The sequence below is a fragment of the Rhinichthys klamathensis genome, unplaced genomic scaffold (genome assembly GCF_029890125.1).
Source record: "Rhinichthys klamathensis goyatoka isolate OS25496 unplaced genomic scaffold, OSU_Roscu_1.1 h1tg000055l_1, whole genome shotgun sequence".
NCBI classification, from domain to species: domain Eukaryota; kingdom Metazoa; phylum Chordata; class Actinopteri; order Cypriniformes; family Leuciscidae; genus Rhinichthys; species Rhinichthys klamathensis.
In genome coordinates this window covers 1,491,440-1,510,431 of record NW_026606600.1, presented here as the reverse complement: position 1 = coordinate 1,510,431, position 18,992 = coordinate 1,491,440, and the positions used below count along the sequence as shown (strand labels likewise).

Genomic DNA, 18,992 nt, shown 5'->3' with positions numbered 1-18,992 from the left:
CACTCAAGCCATTCCAAACCCATAAGACTTTTATTCATCTTCAAAACACAAATTAAACTGTTTTTAACCCGTGTGCCTCCTTAGGGACATTTTTGGCCTTTTCTGTTTTTATCACTTTGCATGTGTTAATGCTAACTGTATAAAATTTGGAACAGGTGTGTATTTTTATTGTAATTTGACTATTTCACCGCTATTTCCTTAAAAAAAACTTTTTTGCACTTGGTACACAAAATAGTCCCTCTCAGCACCTTTTGGACAAAAATGGCCCCATTGAAATTTTTACTATTTTTTATCAGATGGTGCCATTTTTTCAGGTTTGGTCTATAAAGCAAATTCTCGCTTTATTCCTGTTTTCTGCTTCGGCATATTATAGAGCCAATTGGATAAATTATGCAAGGATATTTGTGTGGGTGTGTTGGTATGGATGTCAGAGTGTGGTTGGTATGAGTGTTATAAAATATATATATATATGTGTGTGTGCATGTGTGTGTTTGTAATATTGAGAGAGGAAAAACTCAACTGCAAATCAAAAATCCAATCACTGTGTGCACTAGTGGAGTTTTGCTGCATGGCATCCAATGGGGAATGTCTGTTACTGCGCCCAAACAAAATCTTACTGAAAGCTCATTTTTTGAGATATCAACCTCAAATTTGTAACACAACTTATTTATATCAATGGCTTTGATTTTCTAGCCGTTTTTGAGTTCAACTTAATAATGTTCATAAATAATTTTCATAAACTAAAACCTATATAACTTTTTTTTTGGATTGACATTCATTTTTTTTTACTTCAGCAATAATATGCCAAGGGTCTTCTTTAAAATGATACCAAACTTAAGTCTGTGCTCCCGAGCTTCATATTTTTATGACAGTTTTTTGACGTGGACATTTTAAATGATTTCAGTCCCTCCATTAAAAGTCCATTCCACCAAAATTGACACTTCAAAAAGTAACAAAAAAAAAAAAAACATATGAGTGGTCGAGCAGTTTAATCCAAGTCTTCTGAAGAGATATGATCGCTTTATGTAATGAACAGTTTTCATTTATTCTTTTATAAACATTGTCCAACACACATTTCGCACATCAAACGCACCTGCTTGACACATAAGCAGCAAGTCCGGTTAAGCTTCCACGTACCATATTTGACGTGCTCTATGTATGTGCTTTAATCAATGTTTTTGTTGTGTGGACATTAAATTGAGATAATCTTTTTAATAAAATATCTCATGTTTGATTAAAAATGTTAATGTGTGTCTTGAAGGTGAACGAAAGTCTGGAACAACAATTTTCATTTCTGGGTGAAATAATCTAATATGATTATTATTTCAAGCAAATATAAAAGTACAGTGCTAAATAAAACCATTATTGTATGGTGGAGCCACTTAAAATATTGGCATTGCAAGTAAAAAATCTGAACTCCTGGACTGACAGGGCAACAGAAAAAAATCCTTACCTTTAAGCCCTGAAACATTGAGTAGAGTCCATAAAAAAAAAGCTTCACACCATGTGCAAAGCTCTTTCTGAGATTTACTGTAACCCCAGAACAGTAAAGAAAGCCTAGTGTTGCTTGCAAGTGTGGTGAGCCGTTGGGGGAAAAAAAGAACGTGGGATGTGTGTACATTTCCTTTGAAAGTAAATCTGTGGTAGAGTGGGAATATACATATGGAAATTCATGGCAAGGTCAGTCAAATCGGCCAAATCGCCAAACTTCACAAGGACGTTTGATCTGCAGGCTTCTTACGGCACTAACCTTACAAGAACAGTACCAAAAATGATCAACAGAACTGTAACGTTGTCTAAAAGTATGAAACTGCTCACCAGAGGAGAATAAAGCGATCTTCAGCAGGCTGTTTGAGTTTTTAAAAAGGCAGAATAGATGAGTGACATGCATGCAGCTCTGTCCTATGGTGTGACACTGTGACCCACCTTATCAGACTGCCGCATGTAGCAGTACATAATCCCCCGCATGCACTTGATGGCAGAGTGCTCCAGTTCATGAGTGCGGCCCATGTCATCGTCGATTCGCCTGCGCAAGAAACATTCTGCATGAGTTCCTGTAAAGCACTTTATTATGTTGAACATGTGTCAAATAGTGAGAATCTGCAGCATGTCAGCACCATGTACTACAGCAAGGCAAAGTGTTCAAACTATCACAGTAATAAAAAAAGGCAAACATGCAAATGAGACAAACCTTCAACACATATCAAGAGTGCTCATGTAGAGCACACACATGCACACCACCCACATATACTCCTACAGAGATAAATAGAGAGTAAGTAATGGGTTCAGGCCTTGCTGTCAGATTGGAATCATCTTAATTAAACTCCTCTGACAATGCTAATATGCAGAGGTGAAGACTGATGACTATGTCTGCCTCTGATATACGCCTGCTCTCTATTTTTATCCCCGTTTTCGTCCTCTAGAGGAACAACCCTCACCAGGAGGAGTGAGAAGGAAAAGAAACACTTCATCTTAGGAGTTCAACGGAAAGTCTCGGTCTTGGGCGCCCTCCTATAAATCCTTTAACCTTGATCTGGGCTTCGAGAGTGCTGGTGACCTTCTTTAGAAAGAGGGAAGGTGCGTGTGTGTGTTTGTGCTTATTATGCTATATGTTTAAAATATATGTAACTTATTCCCTTGCTACTGAATATTAAGCCCTGTTTACACCTGGTATTAAGATGCATTTTTGGTCGAAGAAGACAAGGGAGACACAACCCGTTTACACCTGGTATTTTACCTCATCTCTTTTGTCCACTTCTGTCCAGATTTCTTCGAAGGGAGGGTCTAAAGGCGGGTAAATGTATGGGCTTTTTCAGATCTTTTGATCTAATGGACAAAATAAGCTCGCGCAATTTACATATGAACGCAAAATGAGATGACGGAAAAACAGAGAACTACAGCTTTCATTTCTGCTCTGATCATTTCCACACTGAACATTGTGCATGGTGTGTTTTCATCTTTAGACCAAACTTAGGGCTTCAGGCGATAAAGTTTCATTCCAGTCTGGCTTGCGATCTTCCCATAATGTTTACGGATTAGGTCAATGGGTGGACAGTATGTGGAACACATTCACATTCGACCCCGTTTACACGAATCGTCCACTTGGGATTGACAAAAATGCTTCTTAATAGCAGGTGTATATAGGGCCATAGAAATATTACAATGAAATTCAGTTGAAATATAAATAGTGGACATATAAAATATAAAGTGTCTAAAAATGTTCACGTTTTTTTTTTTTTTTCTAACTTTGTTTTTCTGGATAAAAATCACAGAAATTTTATTTGCATAGAAATGCAATTCTGCATGTTTGCTACCTCAAATCAATTCAGGGATTGAGTTGGAATTTAAAAAGGCACTCTCAATTCAACCGGTAATTATTACTATGAATGAACAACCATAACTGTTAGAGATGGAGTAAATGCCCAAATTAGGAAAATAAGCCTACAAAACAATAACCGAATGTTTGGTTGTTCCAGCCAGTGTTGGTTAAATTATTACGTAGGGAAAACAATACAAAGCAAAATCAGACACGGTCTAGAAAAGGTCATGCACCAAAACCTCCCACATGACCAAAAAACTAATAATATTGTTTTTTTATGAAGTTTCTTTGTCCTTGTCACAATATGCTTTCTTCAAAGTATTGTATTTTGTGTTCGACAGAAAAAAGTAATAGAGGTTTGGAACGACATGAGACTGAATAAATGATGACAGATCTTTCTCATCAATTTAAATGAAAGAAGGGAAGACAAAACACAAGGAAATACTGCCCACTTGGGAGAAAGTTCATTTTTAGGAAGGAAAATGATTCAGAACACAAATCCAAATCACTGGACTAGCTAGAAACAAACAAACAAAAAAAAAAAAAAAAATGTTCTAGAACACCCCAGCTAAAGAATGAGCAGGGTGGGTGTTTGGTCAGAGTGTCTTGGATTCAAAGTGACTTTAGACAATCCCCCAAGAGGAACCTGAGGTTTAGCTCTAATATCTTGTTCAAGGGCATAAAGGTGATCGTTTGTGAATTCCCCCTTGCAGAGTTTGAACCTATAACCTTTAAGCTATCCAATACATCCCTGGACATTAAGTTCAATCTAAATCTGTCTTAACAGAGCTTAGAAAACTGCAGTGTAGAAGCAGTAGTCCATTAATATGAGCACTGGAACAAATGCAGGTGGATCAACTTGCACCTGATCAGTGGGTACACATACTTGACTCAAAGCTCAAAGTGTGATTAAAGCTGCCACTTTATCACCAACCTTTAAAGGATGTTTTTGAAAGAAGTCTCTTATACTCACCAAGGCTGTATTTATTTGATAAAAAAAAAAAAAGAGTAAAAACTCGATGTTCAATGCTGAATAAAAGTATGAATTTCTTTAATAAAAAACACTTACTGACCACAAATATTTGAACGTTAGTGTAAGAAAACAGCTTTTTTTTTCTATGATAATGACATTCATTTTCACCATTTCATTCAGAGAGGCCTATTCCACCAAGTTCTACGACAATACTGCTTATTCAGGCCAAATCATAGCCATAAGGCCTGTTCACACCAAGAGTGAATCAACATACAAGTATGAAAAAAACAACATATTACAATACAGATTGTCTTGCTCACTAAAATAGCTCACTAATAGATATTCTTTAAGATTTTGTAACAGCTTGTTCAGTCTTTTGTCCCTGGCTGTTAAACTCATCTTTGTCTGCTTAGACGCCACAGATGGTATACACGCCACTGCATACCAGCATTTTTTTTTTGTTATGTGGAACATAAAATAAGATATTTTAAAGAATGTTAGTAACCAAACAGTTAACTTTCATTGTATAACAACTTGAAGATGAGTAAATGATGACAGCATTTTCATTTTTTGGGTGAACTATCCCTTTAAAGCAACACTAAAGAACTTTTCCTCTACGGTCACCGTATCACATTTCTAAAACAATAGAATTCAAAAGGGTGCACTTTCTTTTTCACATGATTGTATATATATTGTATATAATAGCACTCTGAACAACAGCCAGCACATTAATAATGGATTTATGGTCTTTGATTCATGAGTGGCGAGTAAGGCATGGTGGTAAATGGGAGCACTAGAAAAGAGCCAGTCTCTTCAACACATTAATTTACATTTACCAATTGAAACATAATGTAAGATCAACGTAGATCAACGTGATCACAGATTTTACCAAAAGGTAATTCCACATAAAGTGCCAATCAATATCTAACCTGTATGCCAACGCCAGTGCCCAGACACTGGCAGCGCAGTAGAGGGAGTCTCTGACTTTAGCATCCTTACAGGTGGAACAGGTCTTCACAGGAAACAGACCAGTGGTAGGGCTCTGATAATTCAGAATGGTGCTCTTCACTAGAAGAAATGAGAGAAAAACAGATATACAGATATAGTCTTATGGTGTTACTATCAACAGCTCACCGCAACAGCAGGTGTCTTCACAAACACCTACTGTACCTTCCAAGCCTGTTTACGCATCTTTGATGAACACCAACTTTTATTCCTGTTTTCTAACATAAAATACCACTGCATGTATAATTAATCAAGCTAAATAAATATTGTCGTATATTACTCAACGATAAAATTATGAAGAAAAAAATAGTACAGAAATGGCACCACAGCTTTGTCCATCATTGTGCCCAACTGTTAAACTAGCTCTCTCTCTCGCTCCCTCCACTGTGATTTCTCTTTACTAATGTATAATCAGGCTGAATAGGGCACTTCATTTTTCATCAGCACATTACGGCAGCACAAATGAAGGGGACAATCATTCCGAGCCATCATTTGTTATGTAGTGTTTGGGTCAATTCAAAGAGACAGTGCCAGCAGGGCTGGGGGATAAGGAGACACTGGGGGGAATTAGTCAGAATATTAATATACTCTTCAGAGAGACTGCAGCCAGGATTGCTCTGACTCGCATCGAAAGAATCCGGCATTCCAGACAAGGCGATAAATACGTATTTATCTGATTAGGTCTTGTACTGTAAGTGCGGTTGATGCCGGTAGGACTAAAAGGAAGACTGCGGTTAGAGTCTTCCATAATGTTTCAGGGAGTAAAGGGTCAGAGATCAATTAATCCAGAGAAACCTGCGATTACTGGCCATTTGCTTCTGTAAAACCTTTTATTACTAATCAAGAAAATCTCCTTTGCAGTCATTTCACAGTCGCTGTGGCAAGTGGAGGCATCACCTGTGCATTGAGTGACTTCTTTTGAGAAAAGGAAAAAGGCAAATGACGTATTATTCACACGCATCTTTGACGTGAGGGAAGGAACGCATCATAGCACTCTAGATGCAAATTCTTGGAAGACTGCATCATCTCTCTCTTATCATCCATCAGCATAATGCACCTCTAAATCAACCCCTAACACTGCACATACAATCAGTCTATTTCCACAAGGCAGACATTTTTATACACTAAGAAGAAAGGGAGGGGGTCCATCAGAGAGAGTGGAAGAAGATGGAGAAAATGGGTGGAGACTGAACCACACAGACAGAGGGAGAAGACAAAGAAAGAAAGAGAGGGAAAGACTCTTTTGCCCATTAAAAGTTAAAGCTTGTTTTCTCCAACCTTAATCTTGTGGAGGCAGAGGAAAGATAGCAGAACTGCATTCACAACAAACAGGCTGGAGAGGAGAAGAAGAGGAAATGAGAAGCACTGAAGCATTATGCATTACCACATAGATAGGAAAACCCAGAAAGAGAGCGAGAAAGACCAGAGATAAAAACGGTAATATCCTTCTGAGAAAAGTTCAGAATAACATACCATGCATGTTGCCTATAATGTGCTGCATTTATATACAGTACACACGACAATCATTGTAAGCTGAGATGCATTTCAGCTCTGAGGTAGAGTCTGCCAGAACTATTACTATCTGAATTATGAAAGTTACCACATTTATCATTGTAGGATTCGTCTTATAGGGAATGACATGGGGATTCACTTTCAAAACAGGATTACCCAGCGCTAACGCTGTACGTTTGTCTGCTTCAACCATGACTCAAAAGGATCATTGAAATGAGAAGCATCCTCTCTGTCACTCTTTACTCTTTGTTCTCTCTCACTTCCTCCCTCCCGCACCCTGCAGTGCTCTCATCTCAGTGTTGTCTGTCTGGGGATTTTAAATGAGCTTTAGGAACAGGCTGGATGTCTGGATGGAGGAAAGAGATTGAAAATATAGAATTTGTACATGCAGTGTGCAAGAAACAAGGTTTTTCCATCGGTTTTGAAGTGGATGAAACAAGTTCATCGAGCACTCGACTAATGAGCTGAGGAGTTGAATCAGGTGTGCTAGACAAAAGACATAAGGTGTTCTTGAAATGTTTAAATATACCACAATTATACAATATCCCACAATATTTTAAGCCAAGCAGCTGAACTCTGTGCATTGAACCATAAGGTCAATCTGTGATGTTTAGGTCCTACTTTGAATTCCTTTTAGGAGTTAGGTCAGAGTTCCCCTGACTAAGGTTCGCAGAGAAAGCAAAACTACTTGCGGCTGCTGGCAATATTTGGCATATATCATTATAATATCATCAACAAACCAACAATAAACAAATTGGAGATAATTCAGTGTTCGACAAATACAGGGATTCTGCAGGTTTTAGGAAGGTAAATGTAAGACTTTTTCAATACTTTTTTAAGACCAAGTAAAGAAAAAATTTTTCTCTAAATGTAAATATCTAGGGAGAAACACAAAGAGATGTATTAGCAACACTTCGGAGTTTGAAAATACAACTTCTAAAAGATATCCCTTACTTTTTAATTCATTTTACACCAAAAAAGTAGCTTGACTACCTACTGTATTTTCTGATTACACTTCAAAAAAGTGATGTTTTTCATCAGTATTTGTGTCTTGTTTTCCAGTGCAACTGCCTAAAGATTCTTAAAGGGGTCATATAATGCAATTTTTGTACAAGCTAATATGATTCTTTAGGGTCTAAATTAAAAGTTTGTAATATACTTTAATTAAAAATTCTCATTAGTATTGTAAGAAAACACTTATTTTACCTGGTCAAAAACAGCTCTGTTTTCAGCACGCCGTTTCAGTGCATATGCCTTTAAATGATCATGAGCTTTGCTCACCCCGCCCCTCTGTTCTATGCGTACACCGTTTGTAACACAATAACACAATAACCATAACGCGTTGTTCATTATAGACGTGGGATTATGAATTATATTGAGAACGTCGTACATAGAAAACATGCAGTAATGTACCCTGAGTGTAAACCTTAGCCGCATTCATTGTGAAGCGTGCAGCTAGCGATTTGCAAAGATTAATATAAATATTAATATAAAGGTTAATAAAACGTTACACTCACTTCAATTCTTCTGGAGGTTCAGCAGGAACCAAACCTTTTTTCAGGAGCAGCTTCTTAGCAAAACCAGCTTTATACTGACCCTCCTCGTTTATAAAGCAGTCTGCTGAGAAATGATTCGCGCAAACATGAACGCATTGACGTTGTTCGTGGGGAATATTCCCTTCGAAAACAAACTCAGCCACTGCGTCTTCAGCGGTTCGGATTTAGGAACATTAAAATGACTGCTGTGATCTTTATTACACCCAAGAACAGAACACCACAATCGCTTAGACGCCATTCTGCTCATAGACAGTGCTCCAGCATATCAACAATGACCGCACCGGTCCGCGCGGACTATGATTGACAGCTCGCTCACGGGCGAGCGCGGGTCTGTGTTGAAACGCTGCTGTCAATCAACAATCGTGAGAGGGGCGTCCGACCGTGTGACGTCACACGGTCGAACGGCTCGATTTGAGGCAGGGGAAAACATATAAGGAGATTAAAACAAAAACACTGGATGGATTTTTATCATTTTATGATGGTTGTGTACAGACACTGCCAACACACAATTCAGTACAATCAACTTGTAAAAGTGCATGTACCATTATATGACCCCAAGACACATTTACTGGGGATACAAAATGACACAAAATATGAAGTCTGTGAAGTTGATCAAAATTAAGTGAGTTTATAACATCTGGCAATGGGCTCAGAAAAAAAAAAATCAACTTAATTCAAAGCCAAAGGGAAGTTTTTGTAACTAATTGACAGATATTTGATCTTGTTTAAGCACAAACTCACTTAATTTTGTTAAACTTTTCAAGACTTACATTTGCTTCTCAAGTAAACGTATCAAAAATGGTTAGACATTTGTATTGGAAAACATGACAAAAATACATGAGGTAGATAAAAAAATTTTTTGCAATGCATGCAACATAATGCCATAATTTTTTTAATTTAAGATTTTCTGCTCCTATTAAGGCCTTAATTCGTGTACGAGTGAATTAAGCCTTTTTAAAACCTTTTTAAGACACGCAGAAACCCTGCAAATAAGACTCTAACACTCTAACTAATCTAAATGACCTCAAAAAGCGAGACTCATTTTTCTTAAGAAACTATCAAAAATAAATAAATCTATTAAGAAAACTATTTTAATATGACATATGCCATTCATCTTGCAAAGCAGTATTTATTTATTGTCATGGTGAAAACTAAAATGGAAAGCAAGATTAGGTGAGAAGAGAGAAAGAGATAGAGGGTGGGTAGGAAAAGAGATGAGTATTGATTAAGAGCAAACTGCACTGCAATGAGAAACTATACCAGCTCCAAATTAATCTTTTAGTGCTTGTACTCAAGTCATTTGCTGGGTATTATTATTAAATGTAATGGTTTGGAGACTTTTTGAATCCTCCAATTAAATTAGGAAACATCTTTCCATAATTAAATTATTTTTTGAATAGGAGTAAACATCGGTGCACTTAATCACAAATCAACTATATTAGGGAAAATCAGGAGTAACTTTACAATTCGTACACAACTTGACACCTTAAATGAGTTGCTTTATAAATGCGTACTTTTAATTAAAATAAAAAGAAAGGTGGTGCAGCTAGATGAAGCCATGACACAATATAATGAGGTTAAATGCATCATTAAAACCATAATAGAATGCTCAAGAGATGTTTGCCTACAATCCTGAGCCCTCGATACCATAACATTTTCAGATTGGCCTCAATTCTTAAGCCTATATGAAAAACAGATTACATACAGGGCATAAATTCTCACCTGCACCATAGAAGCGGTCAAGTTTCTCCCAAAGGGGCTCATCATCCCGGTGCAGTATGGATAGCTTAAGGGGTTCATAGATGGAGCCTGATCACAAAAAAGCAGACATTGATGTTACAACAACCCTTGATACTGAACAGATCTGAAATATTGTGATGCTTATCTCATCTCTAGATGCAATTTAAGAATCTCTGGATGGAAGTGATGAGCATACACAGTCAGCATGGCTTCTTGATGATGCTACTGTATAGATTACTGACCCGCTACAGGCTCACTTACGGCTATTTAGTATGCTGAGGTTGAGCTGACTCACCAAAATCAAAATGTGCTTCAATTGGACTCTGTAACCTAAATGGTTTTCTGTTCCATTTACAATGCTAAGAGCAGCGAAATGTAGATTTACCGAGGTGCAAAGGCAGCAAAGCATGCCAGGAAAACAATCAAAGCAAAATGCAAAAGACTAAAGCTATTGTTCACCAGATGCATACATCAAATCGAACGTCACTGCAAACACACACAGCTTGATTGCAAAATTGAAGGCACTGGCACAAACTCTGTGAATAATGGAACCCAACACCAGTAAAATCGGGGGGGGGGGGGGGGGGTTTCTGTGAGGAGTGAAATTCAGGGGAACCCCATCAACTTGAGCACTATTTCAGACACATTTAACTTTGGAGCAATTTACATTTTAATAGAATCGACCCAGGGTCAATACCTCAGGTACTGAAAATTCACATTTCCTAGCAAATTAGCATAATTCCCATCAGCTTTTAAGTAGCAGGGACAAAGCCATCTCTTTTTAAGATAACTCCAGCTAAGCAGTGCACATCCAAATGGGCAAATGAAAGATACTCCTCATTTTAGTTTCACCACATTGATATAAAAGTAACTTGCCTCAAGAAGCATACGAACCCACTGTTAACAGATTTGATCCGACATTGACAGAAAGAGATGCGAGGAACTGGACTGCATTACTGATTTGATTAATCACAAAATTTCCCCCATGATATTACCAAGGTTAATTTATGCCTAACCCCTTTAAATGAACTGAAACAGCTAGAAACATTAGAGATGAAACAATAGAATTATTAGCCTATTTGCTGAAATAAAAAATAAAAATAAATTAAGCTTTCAATTAGGCAACAAAGAGTTCAACTTCTGAACCAATACTGTTATGGGAATGTATTGGCTTTCATTTTGTTTCATGGCAAAATTAGACAGTTATTAATAATATTCTATCCAGATACTTCACACTATATCAACTGCAACGCAGCTTTTCCATGGATCAAGTCCTTCACCCAAACTTACCAAATTTCCGGAGTTTGCGATGGACATTCAGAACCTCTTTGGCAGTGTTGGCCATTTTTCATTAGGTGAACTCTACGCCAGTCCTCTATTAGTTAAACTACAACATTAGTATAATTGACATGGTTAGAGAAAAAAAGACAAATTACATGGAATCACACATCTTCAGGCACGGTTATTAAATGGACATGCAACAAATCTCATTATACACAACTGAAAGTGAGATGATTTGGTATGACTGATGTGAGAGGATGAGAAGACAATTAAAATGTGCGGAAATGTCGATGACACTATACATTACAGACTACAATCCCAAGCCAACTTCTAAAATTATGACTAATAATTTGTGATCTGTATCCAACTGATTGATTGATTGTATCACCACAAAATGTAAAGTATAATATTGCACAATAACATTGGATATACACTATACTTCCCCCATATACAGTATACGTAAAGCGATATACAGGCCTACTATGTAACAAATCTTAACTGTCGTTTAATTGTTTAAATCGTTGCAAAACTATATTTTCGCCCAACTATGCTCAATGCGACTGTAAGGCATGACGATATTAGGATATTATAATCATTAACACCATGAATTTCTGTAAAGCTGTACAACTAAAATTGACACGACTATTTTAAAGGAAAAGCCCCATGTTATTCCAAACCCGTATGAATTTGTGGAACACAAAAGTTGATATTAGATAGAATGAGAGTCAGTGGTTACATTTATTGGATCTTTTACATACAGGTTTAGAACAACATTGCGGTGAGCAATTGTCTTTTTTTTCTGTGTGACATCCATTCAAGAAACAAAGAATAATAGCAGAAAGAAACTATGTGTAATTTTACTTATTTATCTATCTTACATAACCACAAGTGGATCCTGAAAACTGTCAAGGGCTACTTGGGTTTTACTGTCAGTCTGAACCAGATGCTAACAAGCACTGAATTAAGAGGGTTAAAAAGCCTTTTCAAAACCTTAGACATTCCGGGACTCAAGTCTTTTAAAGTACTACTCCTTAAAAATTCAAAGCATGACGCTCAGAGTGCAGTTAGGCTCTAAATATAGTCCTTGATCAGCGTACACTTCTCGCCTGACCTTTAGGCTTTGCTCTCTGCCACACAGACACGACAACTCGTGTTAATGAGCGTCTGCAACACGGACAATGGATCAAAATGCAGAGAGAGAACAAATGTGCACTGTTTAATCGTGCCCAGTGCCATGCATCTCAAAAAGCCAAACCTGATCGCTTAGATCTGGCTTTGAACTCCAGCAGCTTCCAGCCGACATCCGCTAAGCTTGCCATGATGACAGCAAAATAAAAACATCACACTCACACTGCCGTTAAGCCACCCACACTGTCGCAAAGCCTATATGCACCCCACTGGCTGCCGTAGAACGACGTGCCGTGTTCCAGTTTGTGATGAACGAAGCTAACAGCAAAATGTTGCTGTCATGGGCTTGTTTTTTGACGTTATTATTAAGTTTTGTCGGACAATATGTCACGTTTGCATTGCAGGACGTTACTAGGGATTTATTTGCCTTGGAGAATTATGGTACAGTTGCGGCTTTCGGTGACTTCAACTCTGATAAACAGACTGACATTTTCATCATCAGGAAGAGTACGTAACGTTACAGTTCTGCTAGCTGACGTTAAGATTAATAAGGTCTTAAAATCACCCTACCCAAAGTTTAACTTGTATGTTTTATGTAAGGTGATGATTATTGTATATTATGTGTGAGCTTTGATAATATGTCAGTCAGCGGGTGTTTTGTGTATATAATGTTAACTCACCAGTGTTATTGTTGCTAATGACAGGGGGTGTGGCTGGATACTCCACTAAAGTAGAGTACTTTGTACCGTACTTTAATGTATTTTTATATTATTTGTGTTATTGGTGATAAACATCCTGATAATGTGGTGTTTTATGGAATTTTTATTTCTGTTTCAGGATCTGAACTGTTGATTTTCTTGGCTGATCTTAAACCTCCTTATTACAAACCTAAAGTCAACCTGACTAAAGAGGTTATCTCTAGGTGAGAATATATACTGACACACACTAACCCTATAAAGCCTACTCTATTACATTGATGTATACATTTTTAAGGCCTCTAAACATGATCAAAACGTTGCTAAAACCCCAATCTTCTACATGCCTTCTTCCCTCTGACTTATAGTTCCAATGTACAGCTTTAGCTCGTGGTACTGATGTATTTTTGCTGTGAAATATTTACTGATTCATTTTAGCAAAAGATTAACTTTTATATTGTTATTAATATCACAAGAGAATATTTACTGGGGTAAAGCTACTCATGTTTAAGTCAATTCAATTCACGTTTATTTGTATAGCGCTTTTCACAATACACATCATTTCAAAGCAGCTTTACAGAAAATGCATGAGTCCATATTACAATTTAGAGGGTTCTGTTATCAGAGGTAACTGTCTTAAGTTATGTATTTCAGAAATGTACATATACAAAATCACAGTTGGCTAAAAAATGTATTAATTTTAAAAAATGTAGCAATTTAATGCAGATACAATAAGCTCATTGAAGTAATGAATACTTGTTTGTTAACAAATGATTATGACTGTTTACTTGATTATCCATATGTAATTCTTTGAAAAATAATGTTAATAATGTATGCATCAAATATGATACAACATGCGTTTGAATGCTTATTTGTAAATCTCTTAATCTTCATTATAATGCATTGCATTATATATTTAGCTGCTTAAAACTCCAGAGCTTTGATCATAAAACTAACCATTTAAATATAATTTTACCAAGTGTAAACATAGTGACAATTGATATTTATATAGTAATTTTATGTACGTAAAAATCGAATCGATTTACATTACAACAAGCTATCAGAATTTAATCTTACTTTTTGGCCATATAAATAACAACATCTGCACCAAATTGCAAATTTTTGGTGAATAAAATGTATTTTTTTTTTCCCCCTCAAGTGTGAGGTCCTTATTCTCACTGTATCATACTAGGTGTGTGGTGTGTTGATATTACAGTGTTCATGTGTTTCTCTGGGTCTTTCAGTGACTTCAGCATAACTAGTGTGGTCCCGGGTGATTATGATGGAGACTCTCAGATGGATGTGCTTCTCACTGGCCACCTAAAGGACTCCCCACTGACAACTGTCTTCATCTTCTGGGGACATAACCAAACTTTGGGTAAAATCTGAAAAGAATACATTAAGAAAAATATGTTTTGTGAAAGTGCTTTCACAAAGCATTTATTTATTATTTATTAAATATTTTTGCCTAAATTGATGGTCATAGCGATTTGTACTGTTTTTGTGAATGTTTTCTGTTCTCTTACAGACCTGAATGATAGGGTAGAGATTAACAGGACCTTTAATGATCAGCCCCTTGTCATGGAGTAAGTGATTATAAATATATATTTATAAAATTGTTTTATAAGAATAGTTTGGGAATTAGGGCTGGCCATTGACACAGGTCAAGGTCATGATTTGATTCAATTATGATTTTGATTCAGTTCGATTCAACCAATTATTTTAGATATAGCAGGTACAGTACATAATTATTTCTCAAAAAAAAATGACAATTACAATTAACAACTGATTTGTAAATTTAAATTGTTTAAATAAGGCAGTTTTTATAATAATTATGTTTTAATAATAATTTCTTAAGGATGTAGTTTATACTCCAATTAGTTTTTTGAAATATAACCTAAACATTTCAACTGTGGCTGTCATAAAACTTGTTTTTATGACAGATTTATTCAAACATATATTAAATATTGAAGAACAGGTTAAGAAAAAATATAATGAATAGAATATGCAATATAGAGCATATATGTAGCAATATGCTCCTCTCTAGTGTTAATTTTTCTATTTAACTATCACGTTATGGTCATTAAATGCCTTTTTTTATGTAATGTTATGTGACATGGTTTACAAGCTTATTAATGTCTTTCTGTGGTTGAAACACTGATTGAGCGGTTATATTTCGGTAAGTTGTTCTGTATCTTTCAACATCTGATGTTCATTCATGTCTACGTTTAGTAAAATGAAAGAGATGATCAGTTCTACAGCGATCTGTCATGCCACATTGAAGATCGCCAAAATGCTATTTACTGTTTGAATTTTGAATCAGAATTTGATGGGATGTGCGCTACAAAAAATAGTATGTTAAGTTTTGTTCACGCATCCATGGAAAACAGCATAGACTAAAAGATTGGATCTTAGATTTAGAAATCGAATTTAGTTCATTTAGTTAGATTTAGTTCATCAAAATAAGAATTAATTAAAATCGAGAAATCAATATTTTTCAACTCAGCCCTAGTGGTAATATTATATAATATCTATATATAATCTTGGTCTTAAATACCACAAATCACTGATGAGGATTGTAATCATTTTAAACATCGTCATTGTTCAAGTTTTGTAGTCCTCATCCTCTCAGTGTACAAATACAAGCTTCCCTTGTAAAGTTTCTGCTTTTGCAGAGGTCTAATGCCGCTTTTCCTTTTCCAAATACAGCTTTAATGGGGACATGATTCCAGACATTTTTGGATCTGTTGGTGGTTCACCAGAGGTTTGCTATCTCAGGACAAGGTAAGATTTATTTAGGTTTCTCTGCCTGTACCACAAAAACAAATGCACAGTGTACAAACCATGCTGTTTTATCATTTATCAGAAAACAAAACTGTGAGAATGCTCTCGGATCTGATGTCAAAATGCGCATCCCTCATTCCAATGCTTTCATCGACCTTAACAAGGACTTCACTGCCGGTGAGTAATGCTACTTTGGTCTTTCCTCCACTAAGTCCTTTAAAGTGTTAGAGAAAATATTGAAAGGTCTGCTGCTCTCTGGGTTGATTTAGAGAATTGCTTCTTCTCTTCTGTAGCTTTCAGTATCGTGACAACACTAGTGTAGGGTGCCACACATTTGTTTAAATTTTCAAAGGGTGCCTCGACTGAAAAAAGGTTGGGAAACACTGATTTAGAGAATTGCTACTTCTCTTCTGTAGCTTTCAGTTAGCATTGCTGAACATGCCACGCTGAAGCCCATTTTCCGAGAAAGGGCCAAGAGTGCTGCTTGATTTATTTATGGATTAGGAATGCTAGAAATACCTCTTTGATTGTTAACATAAAAGACACTCCTGTTTCTAAAACTGCTTTTTGTTGAAACAACAGATTGTCACATTTTACAATTAATTAAAATTATGTGTGTGCTTTAATGAAAGCAGCGCATTAATATAGAACAGAGAATAAAATTACTATAACTACCTGTGCATTAAACGGTTTATATTAAGTGTCTTACATTTTAGACACAGAATTGGCTGTTTGGCTGCAAAATAAAATTGAAAATAGTTCCAAACAAAGACATATGAATGTTTTTTGCTTCTCAAAACACAGAGGTGTTTCATTACTGAATGAACGAATCGTTTGAATAAATGATTCAATGACTTACTCAACAGTCATTCAAATACAATGACACACAAACTTGTTGTACATATTTGCGCTCACTCTTACATCCACATTCGCACTACAAGATCAATTAGGCATTTGCAACTTCTCTTTTTGCGATATATTAGATGCAAAACTAACTTGTGCACTTGCAAAGTGGCGGCGAGAGAGAAAGGCGTGGCGTATTAGAACGTCCCAGAGGCCGGGGATGTCGTGACATCATGGCGTACAAAAGAAGCCTCATTTCATTGGCTAGGCGCCAACCTATAAAACGACTCCTTTGCGCCCTCTCAATGCCACGCCTTTCTCTCTCGCCGCCACTGAGTTTGCAAGTGCACAAGTTAGTTTTCATCTAATATATCGCGAAAAGAGTAGCAAGAGTCAACGCTCGAAGATTTGAAATTGCAGTGACAGATTTGAGAAGTTGCAAATGCCTAGTTGATCTTGTACTGTGAATGTAAGAATAAGTGCAATTATGTACTACAAGTTTGTGTCTGTCATTGTATTTCTGTAAATGACATTTTACACATTTGTGACTTCTTGTCTGCAACTTCAAATTCAGAATACAGGTTTGTGATTATTGTCTGCAAGTGCAAATCTCAACATTCAACTTCAAAAAACAATATTTTAATTTTACAGGTTTTCACATCAGAGCTGTGAGTGTCAATTTTAGCGTATAAGTACAAATATTTATTGTACAAGTTCTCAAATTCACATCTACATGCTTTCGAGTTTTGCTACTCTTTTACCTTCATAGTTTTTTGCTATGGTCTCGAAACTGGAATCAAGAATTGTGAAAATTGCACTGGAATCTAAAATTGTGGTATCAGCCCCACTAAACCACCCCACATATCCATGCAAATGTAGGGCTACATTAGATCAATATTCAACGTGACTGAGACCAACAGATATTCACGTTTTCTACGTAGCTGAACAGCTTACTTTTACAATTATTCTTCATTCTGCAGATTGTCTTTGTCAGGCTTTTTCTCTCCCCTTGAAATCCTGTCATCAAGATGGGATGCTTCCTGAGTGTTGTTTTCATCTGGGAAATATTGGCCCATTTTTATAGTAGGTCTAGTGGGGAGTGTGTGTGTGTGTGTGAAGTACTGCAACTCTCTCTGTATTAATGATGTGTTGGGTTGTGTGTTTTAACTTTAGCATGCTGTGGAATTCATGATTTGTTTAAATGTGGCCCTAAAATTAGTACTTTTATTCAGCAAGGATGCATTAATTTGATCAAAACGACAGTTATAGACATTTTAAAAATATATTAAAATATATTAAAATTAAAAATGGTCAATTTAAAAAATATTAAGCTACACAACTGTTTTAATAAGGAATGTTAATAAGAATGATATCTGAAGGATCATGTGACACAGAAAGCTGGAATAATGTCCACCGAAAATTCAGTTTTCCATGACATTTTAAATTACATTTTAAATTACATTAAAATAGAAAAACATTATTTTACATTGTAATAATATTTGACAATTTTACTATTTACTATATTTTGCTCAAATGCAGCCCCTTTTCCAAATAATATAACTTGTAAAATATTGGGTAATCATGGTAATTCAATCCATCATGGGTAATTCAATTATGACTAATGTCAATGTCAGAAAAATCAATTGCAGTCTGAATGTAGCCAAAAAGATACTAGTACTGTTGCTTTCTTGCCTATATAATGTTGTTATTTGTCCTGTTGAAAGGCTGTACTGTCTATAGTGCATTAGACAGCAAGCCAGCATTTCAGCCATAGACTGTAAAAAAATATGAACGATACCTTCACTCTCTTCCATTGTAGAAAAGACTCCTACAGATTTGGTTAGTACAGTTTACTGCAGAACATCTCATTATGTCGATGTGAAATAGCTAAACAGTTATGGAAATGTAGAAATTAAAGTTAAAGCTCCAATCTCCTCTTGTTGGTCCCTTGGTGCCTCAGTGACTACTTTGCTCAGAGAAGCTGTCAATCATGAAGTCACACCCCCTTTTTAATAAAATCAAATAATGAACTAAAACCAAACTTATTTTTAAAAAAGGAACACTTGAACTTACTGTACATCATCGTGATAAATGCTACCTAAAATGACAGAAACCAACTTTGGAAAAAATATATTTAAAGTACAATTTGATTATTT

General features: G+C 36.1%; 2 protein-coding genes across 4 annotated transcripts in view; one reads left to right on the top strand and one right to left on the bottom strand.

Annotated features, from left to right (window-relative positions):
- Nucleotides 1-12,748, bottom strand: part of phkb (phosphorylase kinase, beta) — an 87,950-nt gene extending 75,202 nt beyond the window's left edge. The window contains exons 1-5 of one of the 3 annotated variants that reach the window (XM_056248450.1): nucleotides 12,642-12,748; nucleotides 11,396-11,492; nucleotides 10,088-10,174; nucleotides 5,222-5,360; nucleotides 1,927-2,026 (exon numbers count right to left, since the gene is read on the bottom strand). In XM_056248450.1, coding sequence (XP_056104425.1) covers nucleotides 1,927-2,026; nucleotides 5,222-5,360; nucleotides 10,088-10,174; nucleotides 11,396-11,450 — 381 coding nt within the window. In that variant the 5' untranslated portion in view covers nucleotides 11,451-11,492; nucleotides 12,642-12,748. The remainder of the gene's footprint in view (nucleotides 1-1,926; nucleotides 2,027-5,221; nucleotides 5,361-10,087; nucleotides 10,175-11,395; nucleotides 11,493-12,641) is intronic. The other 2 variants (XM_056248449.1, XM_056248448.1) reach the window with 2 other exon arrangements.
- Nucleotides 12,749-12,793: 45 nt separating this feature from the next.
- itfg1 (integrin alpha FG-GAP repeat containing 1) overlaps nucleotides 12,794-18,992 on the top strand; it is a 167,480-nt gene continuing 161,281 nt past the window's right edge. The window contains exons 1-6 of the mRNA XM_056248447.1: nucleotides 12,794-13,021; nucleotides 13,352-13,436; nucleotides 14,454-14,587; nucleotides 14,738-14,795; nucleotides 15,919-15,993; nucleotides 16,076-16,170. Of these exons, the coding sequence (XP_056104422.1) occupies nucleotides 12,823-13,021; nucleotides 13,352-13,436; nucleotides 14,454-14,587; nucleotides 14,738-14,795; nucleotides 15,919-15,993; nucleotides 16,076-16,170 (646 nt within the window). The 5' untranslated portion in view covers nucleotides 12,794-12,822. The remainder of the gene's footprint in view (nucleotides 13,022-13,351; nucleotides 13,437-14,453; nucleotides 14,588-14,737; nucleotides 14,796-15,918; nucleotides 15,994-16,075; nucleotides 16,171-18,992) is intronic.